This window comes from Corvus kubaryi, unplaced genomic scaffold (genome assembly GCF_017639235.1).
Source record: "Corvus kubaryi isolate FWS band 111438036 unplaced genomic scaffold, C.kubaryi_AGA036_p1.0 137, whole genome shotgun sequence".
In the NCBI taxonomy this organism is placed as follows: domain Eukaryota; kingdom Metazoa; phylum Chordata; class Aves; order Passeriformes; family Corvidae; genus Corvus; species Corvus kubaryi.
Window position 1 is genome coordinate 3,726,027 of NW_024580671.1, and position 22,994 is coordinate 3,749,020.

The following is a 22,994-nucleotide window of genomic DNA, read 5'->3' on the forward strand; positions in this document are numbered from 1 at the left end:
TACTTCAACTGGAAAATAGTACTTCTCTCCAACACGCCATTATCCCTCAACTGAAGACAAAACCCAAAAAGAACAGGTGAAAAGTCCATGGAAAGTAAAGATAAAAATTACATTTATAGTACAAAAAGATAGTTGCCCTGAGGAGATGTTTCAAGAGTGAAGGTCAGTTTTTGAAAAGCACTTTGAAGAGCATTTTGTTGTTAGGAGGGTTGTCAGAATGCAAACGTAGTGATAATGCACGTAGTGTATGTGCTCTTCTACCAGCAAAGGGGGATGTTTATGATTTATCACACATAAAAATACTCACCTGTCTGAACAGAAACTGTTTTGTTGTTTTTTTTTTTTTTTTTCTTTTTAATAATGTTCTCTAGGCAACCTGGGAATGATAAGATGTATTGCAATGTTCAATGGCAAGCCTGTGATTTCACTGTTCAAGGGAAGCACTCCAGTTCAATAAAAAATGCTCAGAACAAACTGGAACAGCATCCCCCACCATACTGCAAAGTACAGTGTCACTTCTAGAAGAGAAAGCAAATCCTGCACCAGTTTCCTGTAGAAAAGAACAGTTTTCCTGTAGAAAAGGCCACACCATTCCATTAATAAGGCTACTCTCTGTGAGGAGTGGACATAACAGGTAGAAATCGGGCTGACTTCCACAAAGGGAATTATCCTGCCTTTGGTGGTAGCATGTCCCAGGCACCAATTACATGGAAGAGATATGCAGGAGCAATGCTTGACCCTCAAGCACTATGTGAGCTGTTCACTGCTACCCTTAGAGAGTAATCAAAACCTCAGCCCAAAGCGCTTGAAGCCTTAACACAAGGAGTGGGTGGGAGAACAGGAGTAATAAAAAGTTTTTACTTCTTCCTTGTTTATCCTGTCTTAAAAACTCAGACAATGCTCAGAGCATGCATGTGCTCCTCCCCTGGGCTATACAGGAGTAGAACCATATCAAGGCAGCACTGCACCACAGTCAACTGGTGATGCTGCGGAGCATAGAATTAATTTGGGGTAATCCCAGACTAACAGGTTTATGTGGCCTCTGGGACACAAGATAATAATATAGCAGTTTTACATGGTGTAAAGTGATGTATCTTTCCTTTCCTGAGATGGAGAATCAAAATACAAAAATACAAGCTGGTCTCAAACCTTAAATGACTAAAAAGCAGTGAATTAAGTTGACATTAACTTCTGATGACAAACTGATAAAGAAACTAAGTGCTTACTGTGAACTGTAATCTTCTCTTGCATGTATTTGGATTTGTTTTGGCAGCTTTTTTATGGAGAAACACAACATTACTTACCATATCATACACTTCTATTTCATTCAACAGAACTGTAAAACACTAATGCATAAAGACATGAATGTTCCTAGATTTGCTCTTCCAAAATCTTAGGTGCAGTTAGCCAAAGAAAAGTAAATTAGCAACATATGAGGCTGCTATATTTCAAGAAACTAGATCTGAATGAGTAATTGTGATACCTTTTACACTTTATTATGTTGTTGCTAAATCATAACAAACCAGATTTTTATTAAGTTATCCCCACTGACAACCTGAATTATTTTAAATCTCCACTGAGATCCTACCTCCAGTTACATAATTTTCAAGTCCTGTTGTAGAATATTTTCAATAAAATAATCTTTAAAAATGTTTTCTGTAGAAATCCATTCTTAAAATACATACTAAATGGAATTATAAGAATTAATCAAACTTTTTGTCTGACTATCAACATTTATAGGTTCTATTGAATTAATGGGCTGTGCAGAAAGTTATTAATTGACATTCCTTTCTTTAACACATGGCTCATGAATAAGGGATGTGCTGCCTGCAAAGTGCTGGTAGAAGTGGCTAACTGGGGAAACACACCACTTAGATAAATTCAATTTTTTGTTTCACAATGTTTTATAAAATTTCTGCACAGAAGAAAGACAGAAAGGGAAATACAGGTGAAAACGAAAAGTGAATACAAAGTGAAATCTTGCTGTGAAAATATTCTGTTGAAGTACTGTGACAAGTGTTTCTTTTTTTAAGAATTACAGCTAAATCTTATGTTCCTTATTCATAAAATCAGTTATAATGGTGTTCATGAGAATTATACCATTGGATTCAGTCAAAGTACAGGCTGTGACACTTCAGTTGCTCTTAGGAACAAAAAGTGCCATTTAACTCTGTTACTGTAGTCAGTGCCCTCATTGTTAAGGACTAGTGAGAGGAGAAGAGAAAATCCTGACGGTTGTGATGCATTCAAACATATTATCTGAAATAAAAGAACAAAAAGCCATTTAAATCTTCTCTTACTATATGTCAGGAAGATTTCAATGATGAACCAGCATTCACAATCATTTCTATACTGTTCAACTTCAGTATGTATGGATAAAGGAAGCGTACATGATCTCTTCACCTTCAGAAATGTAAATTTGGAACTGTCCTTGTACAAAAGATATTTGATCATCCACACTTTGTCTTCAGCAGATGCTTTTGTAACCAAGCCTGCTCCCATGGAAATCAACAGAAATTAGCCAGTGACTCAAAAGACAATTCAGGTCTTCGCTACATTGTTGGACAGACATCTTTTACTTAAATCAAGAACTTGTCTAGGGGTAATCTTAATGATATGCATTTTTACTATGTGACTCTCTACCAGTATTCATATTCTCAAATTAAAACTAAAATTTCTATGAAATGAAGGGTTTCCATTTTTTAATTAGCTGATAATAGTCTGTCAATAAACACTGGAGAGCTTAAAATTGATAAAACTTGTTTTATATGCTGCTCATTGAATATTTTGTGAGTTGTGTTCTTTGAATTGATGTCCATGCCTCAGAGTATAAAAAGCTTAGCAAATGGCACATTTATTCAAGCAATGTACAGCTCTTTTTGCACTTTTTAACATCTGTGCGTCCTCTTGATGACTTTAGCCTTTCTAAGACTAACAAGTATATTTAGGATTTATAGTTGAGAAACAGCGTGGTTGCTTCTGCTGTCAGCCTTTATTCATTACTCTAATAATAGGAGGTGTAATAAACAACATAGATTTACAACTATATATTTTAATTATTGTTTCTGAAGGTTTGTATAATTGGGAGAGGTGATCACTGCTCCTTTCTCCTTTGGAATTTTCTCCTTCAGTGCCAGACACTACTGAGTTATTCAGTAAGCAGACAGCTTTGCTCTTTTCATCAGTGAGTCATGAAAGAGTTGACAGTGTGTTAAGGCCATCTCAGCTTCAGTCTAACAATTTGATTTGTTGGCTCAGTAGATTTACTGCATCTTGATTTTCCTGATAAATTCCATCTGAAACCCAATACCAGCTACCCTGACAACATCTTTATCTACATGAATAAGTTATACTGGTACAGATGCAAAGAGAAAGAGACTTACATAAATCTGAGAATTTTGTAATGAAAACTCAAAGAGTTTCACAGGTTTCACATGCAGAATTTTTTAATCCACAGATAAACTGTACCTAAATTTAGAAGTAATATTTTGCTTTTGGACCGTCTTTGTTAATCTTAAACAAAGATATTAAACAATTGTATCTTGTTAGCATGTGTTAGCTCCACGAAGAAATTGAAAGTCCTGGCTTATTACACATAACCACTGTGACTGTAATTGCAAAAACTGAAAAGAGATAATTTAATAATCAACTATTACACAAAAAGCCCACAAAACCAAGCATAGACTTGGATTATAGAACAGGTACAAAATAAATGTTGTGTAGAAAACAGCTTGATTTCCTGGGGTGAACAGTATTTCAGATGGTTGCCCTAAAAAGACATTGTCACTTTTGCAGCTAGTTCCTAAATTGTAAGGCAAGTTTAAAATGTGACTCTCCTCTTTACTTACTGAAAGTTTCAGCTTTCCTGTATTCCAATTAAATAACATAATTACATTTCTTCTTACAGTTTATAAAGAACAACAATACATTTTATAGTAACTGCAAATCTCTGAGATATTTTCTCCATGTAATCCTGTCTATGTGTTTTGCATTTGTGAATTATCCAATTCTGGCCAACAGTGCACCTCATGATGTAACCTGACATACACTGTGCTTTCCTACCCAAGAACTCACACAGTACCATTTCAATTTCTTTTAACATTTAATTGGTAATCTATAAACCATTTTCTCATGTACTTCAAATGCACATTTCTGAGAAAATTATAGTGTATAATAGGATCCCACTTGGATAAAACAACTTAAACTTACTATAAAATCCATAAATAAACCTAGGAGTAGCTACCACTCCCAGCAATTAGTTGAAGTAATTTACTGTTTGGACAAGTATATTATGAGAAAGGTCCACCTATAGAATATAAATCACAGGATGTTGTAGACCTATTGATGATAGTCAGTAGTGACTGAAGTAAGTAACAGACTGAACTGACTGAAGAAATCTGTTAAAAGGATTTCAATAATGGTATCAGGAGAAATCTTTGAATGTTGGGCATACCCATTCTGAGGGTTCTGTTGCCTTTTAGCATAAAGCAGAGAGTAGAATGTCATTCTCTTGCTGATTTCATGAACGGCATCACTGTAAATGTGAGACAAGTGCCTATTTCTTTCCAGTTTGATACAGACATTGCAGACAGCCTTGAAGAGAATGTAGGTTTATACTGGGAAAATTGGTGTACAACAGCATGGTTTAACAGTTTGAGGCCAATTTTCATTGTTTTGGTGGGTTTCCTTAGATGTCTGAGTTTAATGATAATGTGCTCTGGAATTCCTGTGAAGAAAATGCCTCAGAGCTCTTGAACTGAAAGACTTGTGAAGAGAAGATCTTGTGCACGGTAATTTTTAATTGCCTATGCTTCTCAGGATGTCTGGTGCTTACTAATCTTTCTGATCACCAGGAATTAATTTAAGGGAGAAAGCAACAAGAAGAACTGTGGTGTAGCTTCTCTGAGGCATCCATCTCAGAAGGATTTTACTCTTTATCTCAGAGCACACTGAAATACAACATTGACAGAGATAACAAGCAGGGATAAGCAAATTCAAAGAAACCAACTTATTCAGCAGTTGCCTGGAGATACAGAATATAAACCCACCAATCTGAGTTGGTTATTTCAGATCGTGAGAGAACTGCAGCTGGATTCCCAGAGAATCAGGCCATGTTCCCATCTGGCAGGATTTTGGAACCCAAAATTTGAATGGACTTCAGAAACTGCGGGAGCTAAAGTCACAGTTCTAAGGGTCAGGTGTTTAAGTGTCTGGAAAACTATACCTCAGTTCTGATTTAGTTATGAATACTGAAAATCCTTCATGGCCCACAGCCCAGCATGAATTCCCCTTTTTTCAGTGCACTAGACTATACATCAACAAGAAGGAGAACAGGTATGAGTGAGAATGATAAGACACATGGGATAAAGAGATTTAAAGATGCTAACAGAGGTTGGTATTTGGTTACTTCCCCGAGAAAGGGAAGTCTGAAGTGCTACACTAAGTTGGCTAGTTCACACATGGCTGCCACCATGCCGCTTTGCCTGCTCCAGGGGAAGGGAAGCAGGGAAAATTTTCTTCGTGCTGGTCCTATTCTACCACTTGCCCTTAGTACCAGTAATCTCTGACAATATAATGACACACTTAGGATAGTTTTTAGGAAAAAAGTAAATATAAGCCAATAAGTACTCCAGTCATCAAAAAGACATATAGCTGCCACAAAGCCAAATACATTTAGCATGCTTCCCCTGTGCAGATTTTATGCCATCACAGGACATAGAGTCTCAACATTTTAACTGCATCAAGGCATAGCAAAAGCATGTTAACTCTGAGCAGATATTAAGCACTTTAACAGTAATGAATAATGTCAATGAAGAAGATAATTTACCATAAAATATACCTAATATTCAATCAGAAAAAACCCTTGAAACTAAAATCCCAGAAACTAAAACAGCACCGATTTTTTTTGTGGTGTGGTAAGTCACAAAATCAGACCTAGAAACACAGAATCATAGAATGGTGTGGGTTGGAAAGGACCTTAAAGATCATCTAGTTCCAACCCTCCTGCCATGGACAGGGACACTCTGTACTAGACTAGGTCTTAGAGCCCTATCCAACCTGGGCTTCAACACTCCCTGGGATGAGAAGTCCACAACCTCTCTGGCAACCTGTTCCAGTGCCTCACTATCTTTTCCTAACATCTAATCTAAACCTACCCTCCTTCAGCTTGACCATTCCCCCCTTGTCTTCTCCCCAGGACTCATCTCAATCCATTCCCTGCCCAGCCTGTGCTTGTGCTTGGGATTGCCCCAAAACAGGCACAGGACCATGCACTTGGCCTTGTTCAACTTCATGAAGTTCTTATGGGCCCATCTCTCAAGCCTGTCAAGATCCCTCTGGATGGCATCCCTTCCCTCCAGCACGTTGACCACACCACACAGCTTGGTGTCATCTGCAAACTTGCTGAGGGTGCACTCAATCCCACTGCCCATGTCTCCAACAAAGATGTTCAACAGCACCAGCCCCAATACCAGCCCCTGAGGAACCCCACTCAACCTGCAGAATAAAAGTTTGTCACAAAAGCAGGCTTGGAGATTTTAGGGCTACAATGATCTCTTGAATATTAAGGTTGCACACATACCCTGCATATACTCTTATTCCTCCATCGAAGAAAAGGTTTCAACCCTAAGAAAGATAAATAAAACACTCTGAATCTGTTAGAGAATGCATAGCTGTGCCACAAACAGAATCAGGCAAACACCTGATGGAAAGCAGGTTCCTTAGGGAGCACAACAAGATAGATAGTGGTCTGTCACACTGAAAGAAAATGGAGATTCTTTCCTATCAAAAGACTTCATCATATTTAGGATACAGTTTACTTTATGGGAGAACTTCTGGCAATAACCACGAAGAAAAGTGGTTTTATTCATCTTGATTACTGTCGGGGATTTTTCCATTGTGTAAACAATAACTCATAGGCATTCAGGCATCCAAAGCTTTGAAACAGCTTTGAGAGCAGACAGCAACTGACTTTGCTTGAATCCAAACTCATCTTATAAACCTCTTGATAGTTATTATTCTAAGAAGCACATCGCCTCTGTTTTTGCCTGCAGAGACTACAAAGTGCATGAAAAGTACTGAAAGAGCCTGAGAAGTTGCTGGGGGAGGGAATGCAAATTTATTCAAACCTTTTTAAAACACCAGACAAGCATTTGTGCTAATCCTAGAGATGTGCTTGCTTTTCTAAACGGTTGCAAATGTTCTCCTAAGATAGTAATAAAAATTTAACTTTGAATTTATCTAGCATTACACACATATCACATAAAATTAACACTAGTCTGTATACCCTTTGCAATTTCAACTGTGTTCAGATTAAATGAGACGGGGCTTGCTCAAATGAGTATTTTTGGGTACTTTTAAGCCCTTATTTTCAGTGGGAAATTGTGCTTTCTTTGTTTAAACATCATATATGCCTAGTTTTTAGAATTTGGTCTGAAAAAGCAGAAGAACCAATTCATAACAAAAAAAAGGCAATTTCTTCCCCCAGTACATTTTTTCAACAGCACATAAGACAGGGATGACTCTAACACTTCACTAACAATTAGTCATCATGTCTTAGCAGAACATAATGTAATAAAACCTATTTTCCTAGGATTTTTGTTCACCTTTTTTCTTTTTAATGTCATGTACTTTAGATTGCCTTTTTGTATCAGGTATTATTGGTTTTTTCCTTCCAGATGCTTAGAGGTTAGGAAAGGATTTTCTTTCTTTTGATTCCTCTCCTGGGAAAAGAATTCAACAGCTTGTTAGTTTCCTCAGTACCGTCTGTATAAAAAAAGGTGGCATATATGGAAGGCCTCATTTTTCTCTTAGCTCTACTGCTCCACACCTGCAGCTTCTGTTAATTTCCTTGGGCACTGAAGATGTTCAGCAGCTCTAAGGATTGAATATATTCAGACCAAACAAGTATCAGAAGCTCATAATGGAACCATGGAGCTAATAAGGACTGGAGTTCTAAAACAGATAGCAGCGACCTTTGACAGACATAAAACCAAAATATTTCTTCCAAGTGAATACATCAAGAAAGATGTGACTTGTTAGAAAAGTACCTTATGTCTCTTTTCTTGAGTGGCCATGTTCACAAGCTCTCATTATATTTTGCAAGCTGCAACAGAGTAAGATCCATTCCTACTCATGTCTCAGTCTCACTCAGTCTAAATTACTGTTATTCTACAGTTAATATAAAAATATTTTTTGTTATTCTCATCTTCCATGTGTGTTCTCCTCTTTTCTTCTTTCTCCCCCTTTTCTATTTCTTTAATACTGTAATTTATTTGTTGTCCTTTTTTCTGGACACTAGGAGTTAATTATATTTTACATATGCTGAAAAATTCTAATAAAAGCACTAGGACTTAGAAAAGAAACTTTTCTCTTTTTTTTAATTGATGGAAAATCTGCAAGCTTAATTAGGCAACCCATTGAGATAAATGCATCAACAAATAAATTTCTCACTCATGAATGCAGCACAGCTAACAAGAAACTGCCTAGGAAGTTTCAATTCATTTGGGTACCCAAGTATTTACACCCAACAGAGTTGAGCCAGATAACGGCTTTCCAGTACAACCCAAGGATTACAGAGTGAACCCCAGCAGGGCAGCTGATTCTTAAGCACTGGGAAATCTCCCACTGGATTAAAGCACACATTTTTTCTTTCACAGTGACAGGCAAACAAGTGCATGCCAAGAAAATGCCTGAAGGAAGAAGGGGTTAATATAAAACTGTCCTTTGCAGGTAGTCGCTACTTAGGCTTTCCTACACTGCTCTATAAATAAGCTGGTCCTGATGACCTGAAGAAGAGGAAGTACAAAGATCCTATTTAGTCTGTGAGCCTCTTGTCTACAGTGCAGGTTATTTTTCTGTTTATACTCTGCACCATCTGAATCCAGAAAAGAAGAAAGATGAGCCTAGTCTGAGACTGCTGATACCAGGCACTGGTAAAAATTGAGAATGTTATCTTGAGATTAGAAGTATCAAGAGAAAGGATATTGATACACAAGCATAATACCTTAAAAAGAAGAAACATAATGTTATTTGAAATAATAATCATATAGTACGGGCTGTAACATTTATAATAAAGTCAGATGTTCAACATTGTTTAGTAACTGACATAAGGAAGAAATCATATTTATAAAGGAGATATTTATTTCTGAAGATTCAAAAAAGCATTGCACTTTTTTCTTTTGCATCTGAAAAGCAAACATTGTACTTGAGGAATCAATTAAAAATAACAATAAAAGGGAGGAAACAGCAGTATCAGTTCAGAATTTCCAATCTCTCTGCAATTTGCTTCCACTTAAGAACATGACTGGTTCTTCAGAGCAATAACTGCATAGCATCTGGGGGACTTCACAGGATCAAATAACTTCACAAGTCCAGACCAGGCAATGTTTTCCTGAAAATGATATATAATTAAAGTGCATAAAAATGTGTTAGACTTATAGGCTAAGATATGCTAATAGGTCCACATTTCTAAATAAAAAATTGAAACTAAAAATAATTATCCTAGTGCAAAGCAGGAAAACCACTTATAAGAAAATCAGGGAAAGTTTGCTGTGAAAAAAAGGACATCCATAACAGGATGTATTTTAAAGTCATTAAATATTTCTGGTGCTAATAAATGATAGCTTCCGACCCCCTTCACCAATAAAGCTTTGCTTTTTGGTTGAACTAGAGCAAAGAAATTAAGGATCATGTCATACTCATTTTATATTGCACATTCTACTACTGAAGCTAATTAACTGACTTTTCGAATGAATCAGGCCAGCTGGATCTGGTCATCACGTTGCATTTGGCTTTTATAATTACTATTTTTCTTCCTAAACACATTTTGCAAATCAATCAGTACAACATTAAATTCATGCATATATTACATTTAGAAAAGGTGAAGCAGTATTACATACAGCAAGTTTGATCTCCCATCTTGGAAATCATACAGATCTCTATGCAATTTTTAACTGGTTGGCATTTGGGAAAATACATCATTATTTAAATATTTCAAATTGCCTCTCTGTAAAAATAACAGTTAAAACAAAAGCATACGTTTACTACAACTCACTTTATTCTTTGTCACGGTGCACTTGGAACAACTGAGTTTTCACTTATGATAAAATGGAGCTGTTAAAATGAAAGGTTTATGGTGGAAAAACACAGCTATTCACATGAATTGAATTTGAACTTTATTTTAACATTTTATTTTGACCATGGCCCAGAGCAGAAGCTGGAAGATGCTACCACTTCCTCCTAGCAAATTATTATTTGTGTGAAAGATGTTTACTCGTTCAGAAAAAGTATTACCACTGCTTTCGAGCTAACCAGGCCAAGCTCAAAATTAGTGTTAGAAGAAGCAGTGTAACGGAAGTCTTCATGGAGTAAATGTAGTAGCATTTGCTTATTATATCCCAGATTTATACTTGTAAAATATTTATCCAGGCTGTATGTTAGTCAAATATACCTCAGCTGACCCATACACTTGGAAAAAGTGCACCCTCTCTCATCATTGATCTTAATTAAGAAACAGTAAAAGAAAATCATAAACATTTTGGATCTAATTCAAAATTTATTGAATTATATGTTCCAAAGCTCATTCATGGGAAGTTTGAGTATTAACAGCACAATGTTTGTTTAGCATTTCCAAATTTTTTTTTAATTATTATATATCTCATTATGTTGTATAAAATGAGATTTGTTGCACATTTGATTAATTTATTTTTTATTGTCTATTGACTAGTAATTACCGTACAATTAAAAGAGCATGAACTTTACTGTTGCTGCTTTGCTGAAAACAAAAATATCTGTTGGGCATATGTTTATACTAAATGGAATGAATGCTTATACTTTTGCAAATATGATGAGAATAATAATTCTGCAACAGAGACTTTTTGTCTGCACAGTAATAAATTGACTGAAATAGCCTCATTTCAGTGATGTAACCTTTAGGTATTATAAAAGAGAATGCAAAAATACCTGCTCCTTGAGGTAGCAAAGACGATCCAGAAGTATCAAAACTTCTATGCAAGGAGCCAGAACAACCTTCAGCTGAAAGAAAGATTAGATACTATAATCCTTTTGGGAAAGACAGGCAATACACTTCCAAATGGCTACATTTCCTCAAAACAATTCCACGAAGGTCAATCATTTTTTAGGGGTTTTGTTGTACAAATGTCACCTTGCTAATTTTCCCTATGGGATGGACATCTTCAAAGCCAGTTATATTAAAGATCAAAAATACACGGAATGCCATAAAGTCAGGGAACAATGTTATTTGGTTGGTTTTCAGACACTGTCCAACAAGAAAATAATATTAAATGTAGCAGACCAATTTTAAAGAGGGAAATAATGAATTTTAATAAAAAGAGTTTTTTATGAAATAACTGCATGGAGACCAGTCTAGGTTTAAAAGGAGACTGACATTCCATTTTCCAGTGCAATAGTCCCTCTTGAAAAAGAATCTTCCATGTGTTCACTTTATTACTTTACTTACACCTAATATAGTTTTGGAATAGGATATGCTCCAAAGTATGGAAGGGGGAACGGCTTTGTTTTTTTGATTGCATACCACAGTGTAAGACAGTCCACCTCCACATAAAACTTAACAGGGCTTTGTTCTAGACTAGCACATATATACAAGGTAATAGTATTAATCCTATAACTTTTACCATATTAAATGCTTCAAGCTCATTCATTCTGTGCTTGTACTTTTCATAGTAATCCATGATACAGCTGTCTGGGAGCTGCAAGGGATTAAAAAAAAGGATATCAGAGTTATTCCAGTTACTTTTTCAAGAGAACTTCAGAATTTAGAATCACACTACAAAATGAAATCCATGTTTTGTTTTTGAAATTAGCACTTTGCTAATATTTATAATTTTCCAATAGCAGTTTCTCAGTTCTAATTTACAAGAACTGTTTTGCAGACAGCATTTTCCACTGACATGAAATACTGAGATATATCCATTATTCAGAAAGCTCCAGCCATTCTTAAATGAGAATTACACAGTAAAGTGGAGATAACATTCTCATTTCCTTTCCATGTATCTTATCCGGTCCTCACTCCCACACCCAAGAAATTTATTTAAATAGCTGAGAATTAAACTCTGGTGTGAGAGCAAAATGGACGGTATTTCACATTCCAACACCTACTACTGGATTCTGGAAATAATGCTTTGTTTCCCTGTGCCTAAAATTACCCATCTTTAAAATAAAACTTTTTCTATTTGAACTACTGCATGTTCCCTCTCTTCCCAATCACCCAATGTGAGATTGCCAGCACTGCCACCATGACTGTAAATGCTGTGATTTGGGGCTGAATTTGATACAAAGGCAGTTCAGAAACTTGACTAAGCCTTTTCAGCCCTTGCTGGCCAGTGCAGCACAGCAGGTGCTGCAGCTGTGACCATGACTGCTCTACACAAAGTGTGTTCTCTAATAGGGCAGCCAGACCACCAGATCTCACCACATCTGAAAGTCACGATGTGTCTGCTCTGCTGACCACAGTCCTGGACACTGAACAAGACACTTGAGCTGGCCACGTAAGGAACATGCCAAAGGAGTGGGAAGTAGGTCTGCAGCATTATTGGTGATGGAGGCTGCTGGGAAGAGCAGAGCTGAAAGGGCCTGATGCACTTCTGCAGTACTGGGAGCTTTGCAGTATGGCTTTTCTGTTGTGGCTATGGAATGAGCAAATCCAAACTTAGCAGAAAAGTAACAGCTCTGACAGCTGTGTAGATGTGGCACTGAGGGACATGGTTTAGTGGTAGACTTGCAGTGCTGAGTTAACTATTGGAATTGCTGCTCTTAAAAGTCTTTTTCAGCCTAAATGATTCTACAACCCTCTGACAAAACACTAGGAAAGTTGAAGTGCTTAATACATTTTTGCACACTTTTATCAGAAGAATCATCTGAGAGCATGTGGCTAATCCAGTTGCAAATAAGTAAAATCTTTGCCTAAAATAGGGAAAAAAACAGGCAACGTTAAAAAAATACGTAAGTTTTCAAATCAGGTGTGTATTATAAACTTGATCCTGAGACAGCCAGGAAGGGACTGAAGTGACCTCAGAACTATTACTCATTGTCACTGAGAAGTTCTCATAGTATGTCAGACAGATAGCAGCTCTATGTCCTATTATAGAGCAGACAGTTCAGACTCAATGCACTGAAAAAATTGAACAAATAAAGAATTTAAAACCACTAAAAGATAAGCAAATGAGTAATAATCAACATGAATTCATGAAGAATAAATCACAAGTCAGTCTACTTCACTTGTAAGAAGGGTAAAAGGATTCATGACAGAGAAAAACAACTGGTTCTCATATATTTTGATTTCAAAAAGACTTTTGATAATATTTCCCATAATAATTTTATAAGCAAATTTAGGAAACAAGCTTCAGATTAAAGTGCTACAAAGTGAGTGAAAACTGTCTGAATGACCATAACCAGAGAGTGGTTCCTAATGAGCCCCTGAGCAACCGGAAGGACCTGATGGCTGGAGGTCCATCATGGAATGCAGCATTTTCATTAAGAATTCAGACAATAGAACAGAAAACACATTAGCTAAGTCTGCAAATGTGCAACATGCAGGCATTGCCAGAACTTAAAATAACTCAGAAACTGGAGCATTGCTTAGAGAAGAAGTTTGAAACGCTGTACAGAAAAGCAGAAGGGCCTAGGCTCAGGCAGAAATAATCAGCTGTTCAGGATGGGGAGCACCAGATGACAGTCTGGAAGATAGAGCAGATCATAAGCTGAGTGAGAGTCACAGTTGTGCTACTGCAAAAAAAAAGCAACCACCATTCTGTTACATGTATGGGAGAGCAGCCTGCAAAGTACAGGAAGTAATCCTTCAACTCTGGCAGTGGAAAAGCTCTAGCTGGAATACTGCATCCATTTTTGGGCATCAGATTTCAAAGAAAGAAATGAACTGTCTGAAAAAGCCCTGAAAGAGATCAATGATCTAGAAAACATGACCTATGAAGAAAGACTCAGAAAACTGGAACTGATCAGGCTAAATGAGACAAAATTGAGAGTGGGCATAATAACAGCTTTTACAAGGCTATCACCAAGAAGTAGGGAACAGTTTGTTCACTGTGTCTGCAGTGGATAGGGTGAGAACCAATGGGCTTGAATTACAGGAAAAAAAAAAGAAAAAAATTCAGCCAAAAACTTGAAGAAACATTTTCTCTCAGAGGTTAATTAAGGACTGGCAAGGTTGTCAGTCTCCATCACAGGAAGCTTTTAGAAAATCTTACAAATATTATTTTCAGGAATGATGCGTAATCCCAATTCTGCTTTAAAACAAGAGGAGATTACAAAACCTTTTGTAGTATTTCAGTCATATTTTTTTAATTTAGAAAGTACTTTTTCCCAACTGCAAAGGCAAGGCTGCGTAGCTGATCTGGCAGTACTAATGTGGACTAATGAGAATTTTTTTGGGTCTTATTGCTATTTTATTTTCTGTGAAGCTGTGCAAATATTTTAAGAGTTCTTTTTGTTTTTCTCTTCCCCTCTAAACAGTCAAACTAACTAAAATATATCAGTCATGAAATAAACAAAAGAGTTTATTTAACCTCTGCCCTATAAGCTTTTCATTTCAACTGAGTATTAATAGGGTTTTAGTATAATGGATTTTAGAAATTACAGGCTATTTGGAATTAAAATACAAAGATCTATATTTGAAAAAATGTGATCTTGAAGCCTTTCTGCTTTTGCTTCCTTTATGTTCCCCATTTTTCAAGATGAAGCATTCAAATTAAAAGAAAACAAGCTGTGAAATGTTTGGCAAATAAAAAGTGGGTCAAAAATTTCTCTTGGACACTGCCATACTCAAGTATGTGCTTTTCTACTCCTTCCCTGCCTGTTATAAATTCTGACTGAACGCATCCTGCTGTCATGGATAGACTCGGTGCTGCTCCACAGTGTGCCTGAGACAAAAGTTTGGTGAGTGAACCAATTCAATGCAACAGCTCAGCTGGAAAAGAGAGAAAGTGTCCTTTGAAAAGCATTGGTAGAGAAGGGCATGAAAAGGGTAACTGGTAGTTTGCCACAGTTTATACGAAGACAAACAAAACTCAGGTAACACTGGCTTTGTCTGAAACTGCAATGGCTTTCCACCTGCCTTTAGTACCCAACACAACCTTCAGCTCTCCTTCCAAGGTGAACTAGGAGTAGTTTACTCTTTGCCTTTTTGAAGAAGAATTGTACTTCCATATGCAATGCAAGCCCTATTCAGCCATTGAAGTTGTCCATGCAACTGTTCTCTGCATTGTCACTCATTTGTGTACCCCAAAAAAATTCTTCATATATATGCACTGAACTTTTTTCTTACATTATGATGTTGATACTATGAACATGAAGAAACTCAAATACATGCATTTGTCTTAATAATGACTCTGCACTCAAAAATCCAGCTTATGTTACTGACACTTGAGTGACCTTCCTTTCATTTTGGCCAGTATTTCTTCCCTGATACAGCTACAATGTCTCCTGGTCTTTATCAGGTTGTGAACAAAAGGGCCTCGTCTCTTTGCATTGCGATGGTGGTGCAAGCTTTCTTTTAAACTGATTTCTTTGTGGATTGACGTGGTCACTCAAATAACTGAAACAACTGAGAGGACCTAGCAAGGTCTCCAGCGACCTAATTGTAACTATACCATGTAGGTATACCATTTATACCATTTATACCATATATACCGTATGCTGGAGGTGGCACTGAAGATGAGCCACAGGACTGACTGATCTGTTGTGAACAAGGTGAGACTGTCACAGAGCCCTAAGAGCATGTGAGATATCACACACCTGAGCACACCCAGCTTGGACTGCAGCCCCACAGGCATGCTGATAAGAGCATAGGCTGAAAGGAAAATGCTCAGGCACAAGGTGTGGGACAATTAGTGACACCACACTTCACATTTCTTCAGAGAGCATTTTTTCAGAGCTGTATCCTTCTCTAGACTAAAGAGAATGAAAGTCTCTTTTACTGTCCAATGCTTCACGTGCCCTCCAGAGAAGAGACAGCCTAAGGATGCTATTCCACAGTCTGTCAGATGCAGTTTCTCCTTGCTGCCTCAAAGGGACTGCTTCTTCCTGCACTGACTAGAGAATTCCATGTTTCCTCTCTTCCTGTACCAGCACTGTCAGGAACACTAACGAGAGTACAAGAAAACTGTAAGGCAATCCTTCTAGCAGAGCAGTGCCTTAGATCAGTTCAAAACACTTGGGAGAACATACCTTATGGGAAATTTTACAACTTTTCCGTAACTAAGGTAGTTAAAAATACTGTAATGTAATATACTGTAAAATAATGTAAAACAGATAATGAAATTACCGAGAGACTTAAGTTTATTTAGAACTTCATTTAAAATGCATTTCAAATGAATGCGATCTATATTATTTATAATTATACCTAACTGAGATACAAATCTCTTAAGACTCCTTGTCAGAGTAAATTGCTACAGTACCATAATTGGGATAGTATTTTGTCTATTTGAAAAACAGTTATGCTTAAAAACAGCATTATGTGCTTACACTTTATAGAGTGCTATGCAAGTATTACCTGAGCTGTCATTTAGTACCTCCCTAACTAACAAAGGAAACAGGAAATCTGTGAGCTGAAATTCCTTCTGTCCAAGAAAACAGTGAAGAGAGTCAACTCTTCAGCAATTGTAAAATGCATTGTGTATAAGTCCATGTAGTACCTTCATTTTTTGACTGCTTAGTCTCAGTTAATTGCTGGTTTAGGATTCAGGAGAAAGTGGAAAGCATTGTTTTGGCTTTGGCATTGTTTGCCCTATGGCTGAACACAATAAAAAGTATCAAAATTATAAATATTCTTAGTAAAGACCAACCAGTTTCAGATAGTCACTGTCATTTCAAGATATCATAGTCACATATCATTTCGAGATATACACACTGACATTGGCTGTGGGGTAGACATTAAGGTCATAAGAAATCTCAGGCTAGAAGTCCCTCTCTTCCCCAATTTCTGCAAAAATTCTTTTTAATTCTCAGTACAGTTGCATATATTCAGGTTAGTTCATGTCTTAATGTATTACACAATTCCACTACTGACAGTTTCCCAGTCTTAAGTGAGTGGCTTTTCAAGACTTTATAAAACAAGAGCAAAATTAAGCCACACAGTAAGCTTCATGTTATCTCCCTTCATTTGCAAACTGCATTTTATGATATGCCACTAGTCACTGCTGAGGAGAATTTACAAGTCAAGGACAGTCTATGGTAAGCTAAGAGAAATCCATCTCCACTTATCAAAACTAAAAAAATCCAAACTTGTCTGACAAAAAATAAGCAATTAGTGAAGAAAAAAGAAGTATTTTTTCACAAATTATGATTTCAGTATTGTCTACCAGCTTTAACACTCAAAATTAAATAGTCTGGAGTTTGCAAAAGCACCGAGTCAACAGATCCCAAAGTCTGTCAGACACACCCAGGCCTTAGCTTTTGTAAGCACTTTCTCCATTTAATCACCTTAAGCTAGGCCCTATGAAAGGTCTTTTGCTAATCTACCCCAGTAAGAACAGGACATCAGGAAACCTAAAGACTTTTGAGTTTTCTTTCCTAAAAACTCTAGAAATACATAGACACTTACACGAGGACTTTTGCTGTTTGTAGCACTTATTGCCTTAAGCAGCAAGCAAAGGTGTTAATAAAGAGGCTTAATTTTAAATGCATTTTTAAAGCAGCTACAAACAGATGAAACGTTCCGAGCTGAAGAGGAAGGAATTGCTCTCGCTGCTTGAAAGCAAAAAGGCTAACAAGTATCAGAAGGGCTAGCTACCCTAGGAGAGAGTACAGGATGAATGCTCCATTCTCCCAAAAGAAGGTCCCCCACTCAAGTTAGGCAAAATGGTGAATAAAAGGGAAAAATCTTCTGATAGAAGGAATTTCTCCAAAACCTATGTGACCCTTAATGCTCTATCTGTACAACACAGAGTCTATCAGGAATAAATACTGCTTTGGTATGTATCCAGACCAGTTACTGCAGCCCTGTGCAAGCAGAAAGGAGCAGCTGCACATTCACAAGCCCTGGTTCCTCACGGGGCCCTTCAGCCACACCAGTATCTGTTGGAGGGACAGCACAGCAGAGCATAAGCAACCCAGCAGGTTCCTGGAATGCACTGATGAGAACTTCCTTTCCATGAGATAGAGGAGCCAATGCTGGATTTTATTCTCACCACCAAGGAAGGCCTCATGGGGAATGCGAAGCCCACGGGCAGCCTGGGCTGCAGTGACCATTAAATGGTGGAATTCAAGGTCCTTGGGGCAGCGAGGAGAGCACACAGCAAGCTCATTACCCTGGACTTCAGGAGAGCAGACTCCTGGGATCAGTTTGACAGAGTACTATGGCATAAAGCCCTGGAGGGAAAAGGGGCCCATGCAGGCTGGGTAATACTCAAGGGTTACCTTCTCCAAGCTTAAAGAGGAAGTCAGGAAAAAATACCATGAGATCGGCATGGATGAACAATGATCTCCTGGCCAAATCAAACAAGAAAAAGGAAGACTACCAAGAGTGAAAGCAAGGACAGGTAGCCAGGGAGGAATACAGAGATATTGTCCAAGTATCCAGGGATCAGGTTAGGAAAGATAAAGCTCTGACAGAACTAAACTTGACTGACATCAAGAGCAACAAGAAAAGCTTCTGTAGGTACACTGGCTACATGTGTGCCCTCTCCAGAACAGATGACTGCTTACACAGCTTACAGAGAATGTTGAGATACTCAACAACTTCTTTGATTGAATCTTTACCAGCAAGTGTTTCAGCCCCACCACCTGAGCTGCAGAAGACAAAGGCAGGGACTGATTAAATGAAGAACTGCTCACTGTACAAGAAGATCAGGCTCAAAAACATCTTAGGAGCTTGAAGACACACAAGTCCATAGGACCTGATGAGACGTGTCTGTAGGTCCTGAGGGAACTCGCAGATGAAGCTGCTAAGCCACAATCCAGTATATTTGAGAAGTCATGTCAGCCTAGTGAAGTTCCCATGGAAAAAGGGGAACATAACCCATAACTCACTTTTAAAAAGGGAAAAAGTGAAAGACTGGGGATCTACAGGTCAGTCAGTCTCACTTTGATGCCTGACAAGATCATGGATCAGGTCCTCCTGGAAACTGTGCTAAGGCACATAGAAAATAAAGAGGTAATCGGTGAGAGCCAACATGGCTTCATTAATGGCAAACTGTGCCTTCAAATCCGGTGGCCTTCTATGAGGGAGCTACAGCATTGGTAGATAAGGAAAGAGCAACTGACATCATTACCTGGACTTGTGCAGAACATTTCACATTATCCCACCTGACATCCTCCTCTCTAAACTGGAGACCACTCAGTGGATAAGGAATTGGCAGAATGGCTGCACTCAAAGAGTTTTGGCCAACAGGCTAAGAGCATTGGGGCTGCACAGCCTGGAGAAGTGAAGGCTCTGAGGAGGCCTTAAAGCACCTTCCATTAGCTAAAGGGGACCTATAAGAGAGCTGGAGAGGGACTTTTTACAAGGGCATGTAGTGATAGGACAAGGGGGAATGCCTTTAAAATGAATGAGGATAGGTTTAGATTACGTAAGGAAGAAAGTCTTCACTACAGGGGTGGTGAGACACTGGAACAAGTTGCCCAGAGAAGCTGTGGATGCCCCATACCTGGCAGCGTTCAAAGCCAGGCTGGAGGGGGCTTTCAGCAACCTGGTCTAGGGAAAGGTGTCCCTGCCCCCCAGCAGGGGGGTTGGAACTAGACAATCATTAAAGTCCATGGCCCACAAAGAAATTCCATTAACTCTGAAGCTATAAGTAATATAGCCATACTTGTGAAGCAACACGCTCACACTAAAAGACTTCTCTCTGCCCTCACAAAATGAGGATGTTTTGTCAGAAATTCAGTAGTCATGGCTTATATCTCATTTTTACTACTGAGGTAAAGAGATGTGTGAAGGGAATGGTCCTGTACCAAAAGGCAGAAAAAAATATTTCATTTGCATCTGTTTAATGATGTTTAATTGACAGGCTCTTCAACACTGAAAGGAAACACCATGAATAGAGGAAATTATTTTGGCTCACTTCATTGGAAACTTTAGTCCTTGAACAGTAACCGTTAACAAGGAATGGTTATTGATAAATGTGCTTTTTTCTTTTTTTTTTTTGGTAGAAAAACTATTTTACTATGTTGTCTCACTCTAACTCATTTCTGATTAAGACTCCTTTTATAAAGAGTCTGGTTCTTGCTTCGCATAAGCAAAGGACTTCACATCTATTCCACAAAGGAAAGAAGCAGAGGGGTTTCTTCACATGAGCTATTGGCAGGATTCAGGAAATAATCTTTACTTAAAACCCATACCCAAAATTCCTTAGTATTTGGATAATTATACCTGATGAGTCTTCATCAGTGTAGTATTTAGCAAAAGGCACACACTTAAAAAAATGAGTATCAGGGCAGGTTAGGTGTTTTATATACTTGCACTCTTTATCCTGCCTCCACAATTGTCCAGACTGGAAAATGACTGGATTGCACCAGGGGCTACCTTTTGATCAGAAACAGAGGTAATGGTGTGTATAAAGGAAGCAGCTGTGATCCTTATCATGAACCATTAAGTTTGGAAGAATGTTTACATCCCACAGTACAGATTCAGCTACAGTGATCAAAACCATCCAAGATTTTACCATACATGACAAACTACCAAACCCTGGCAGGGAAACAGTGCCTTTACCCCTCTATTTTCCCTTCCAGTACTTTTATTATCATACAGAGATGAAATTATTTTTAATATTCTGATAAGCCTAGTAAAAGACTGGAGACTTGCAGTTTCTTGACTTCTGTTTTTTAGAAAATATCTTTGCATGTGTAAAACAGAGACCCATATGGAAACGATTTTTTCTCATAGTTCTCTGGTTGCATTACACAGTACCACTAAGTTTTAGCTGCTTTTTTAATATAACCTAAATAGATTTATGTATTAAGACAATGATTGCCTCCCTTTTTTCTTTGTGAATGACAAGGACATTTTGGATTATTCTGGAAGTATGCTTCATATATGCTTACTCCCACCTTATATTCTTCCCAAGGTATCAGTTTTTGTCCACTGCCAGAGACAAAGTAGACTTTTGGTCTATGCAGTACAGCTGCTCTTTTGTTCATTTCTAAATAAAGCTGAAAAACAAACCCAGCATGAATTTCTCTTTGATTTTTGTTGTCTTTCAGAGCAAATGTTTAGGTTGCATCACAGTTCTAGCTATGTAAGTATTTTTTTTTTTTCCGAAGAGAGGAATTTAACACATTCTCCAATATTGTGTAGATGTAGTGCTGACTCCACCATGAAAACTGCAAGGTCAGAACTGCTGTTTAGGGAGCAGTAACAACTTTCCTCCCAGTAGTATCAAAATAGAACTGGTTTTGTGCTGCTGCAGATTTCAATATAGCTGGGAAATAAAAAAATAATATTGTTTACTTCAGCATAAAATCCAGTCTTCAGTATGCAGCCAGCTGCACATAAAATGAGGAGGAACATGAGCAATAGTGAGCATTTACTTGATTCAGGTCTTTAGCAACCACATAAACATGCAGCTTGAAGCAGTGTTGACAGACATCTTTGTCTCAGGGCAACTTGCATTTGTCCAGACCCTTTTTAGCAAAAGGCAACACACCTAAAATCAGACCTCTTGACACAAACTTTCTATGCTCACTGATTTTAAAGAAAACAGTGACAAATCTGCACCAGCAGATTTAACCAATGATCTTGTGAACTAAATATTGCACAAACAATGCACTATTGCTTTTAGGTGACTGTACACACACAAAGAAAGACATAATTTTACTTCTAGCTGAAGTGAATGCATGAATAATGCCTATTCATACAGAAAAGCAAACGGGTAACTACATTTGTTAGATGTGATTTGCTAACTACAGAATTAAATATAATCCTTTTAATATACAGCAAACTTCAGGCATGAGTCCTTTTCTTAATGCTGTCAGGATGATTCCAATTTCATTTGAATTTACTTGCTTATTTGGTTTTCCCTGTTTCTCCTAGTTCATGCTTTGACCTGCCTGGCAAATCTTAAGTGATTTGACATTTTGACTACAGGTTTTAAACATTACTTTACCAGAGACTACAACAACATTTACCTTAAATATTTTACGTGCTTGCCACTCCCGCTTTTCCTTTGATTGAACTTAATTTGTTAGCAATCTGTCTAGTACTCCCTAGTGTCTCTTTTGCACAACTTGTTCTCACAACATGGTTGTGATCTTCACACAGTCATGCCTAATGCTATGTTGCCATCTGTTGACCAATTGAGCAGTTGTAGGACTATGACAAGATACTCAAGAACATAAATAAAATCTCAAAAATATTTTAAATCTCTACTTTATATTTACTTTATTTTTCTCCAAGTTATTTAAAATCTTAATATATTTCCTTAACATTTACTAATTTAAAGGCATTAGGTCTTCAAATATATTATTCATACAGCAATATACAACATAAATCAACTCAATGGCTTAAACATTGCATTGTGGTGCTGACTTTAAGAACTAATATGGATATAACAATTTCATATAGTCTCTAATTAGTGACTCACCTTTGAATCATCCAGTTCCAGCTTTTTCAGAGACCTTCTGACATAATCTATGAAGGAGGATGATTTGGAGAAGGTTTTTCCAACATGTCGATCACTGCAAATACAGTACCGAGGTGTAGGCTTTTATACATCCAACAACAGAAATTCAGATATTTTGAACAGGAGAAATAAATCAGTTGGATGGCTACTACTGCCAAGTTAGTAATAACAACTTCCCTTTTTCTCCCTTCCACTTAAAACAATCTAGCTAATACTTGCTAGACACAGCAACTGTATTATGGTTATAACAAGGTTATTATTTTACCTAAAAATTTGAGATATAGCTGAAGGTTCTTTTTAATTTCTTCACTACTTTTATTTCCCTATATGAATGACAAAATTCTTATTCCCATTGACAGAGACTTCCTTCTATACTTCTATACT

General features: G+C 37.4%; 1 protein-coding gene across 5 annotated transcripts in view; it reads right to left on the reverse strand.

The window, feature by feature from the left end:
- Nucleotides 1–3,428: 3,428 nt before the first annotated feature.
- The window catches only part of METTL25 (methyltransferase like 25), a 52,037-nt gene continuing 32,471 nt past the window's right edge, over nucleotides 3,429–22,994 (reverse strand). For 4 of the 5 annotated variants that reach the window (XM_042017644.1, XM_042017643.1, XM_042017641.1 and 1 more), the window contains 5 exons: nucleotides 22,572–22,665; nucleotides 21,040–21,141; nucleotides 11,655–11,729; nucleotides 10,963–11,034; nucleotides 3,429–9,391 (listed from right to left, as the gene is read on the reverse strand). In XM_042017644.1, coding sequence (XP_041873578.1) covers nucleotides 9,293–9,391; nucleotides 10,963–11,034; nucleotides 11,655–11,729; nucleotides 21,040–21,141; nucleotides 22,572–22,665 — 442 coding nt within the window. In that variant the 3' untranslated portion in view covers nucleotides 3,429–9,292. The remainder of the gene's footprint in view (nucleotides 9,392–10,962; nucleotides 11,035–11,654; nucleotides 11,730–21,039; nucleotides 21,142–22,571; nucleotides 22,666–22,994) is intronic. The other variant, XM_042017645.1, reaches the window with a different exon arrangement.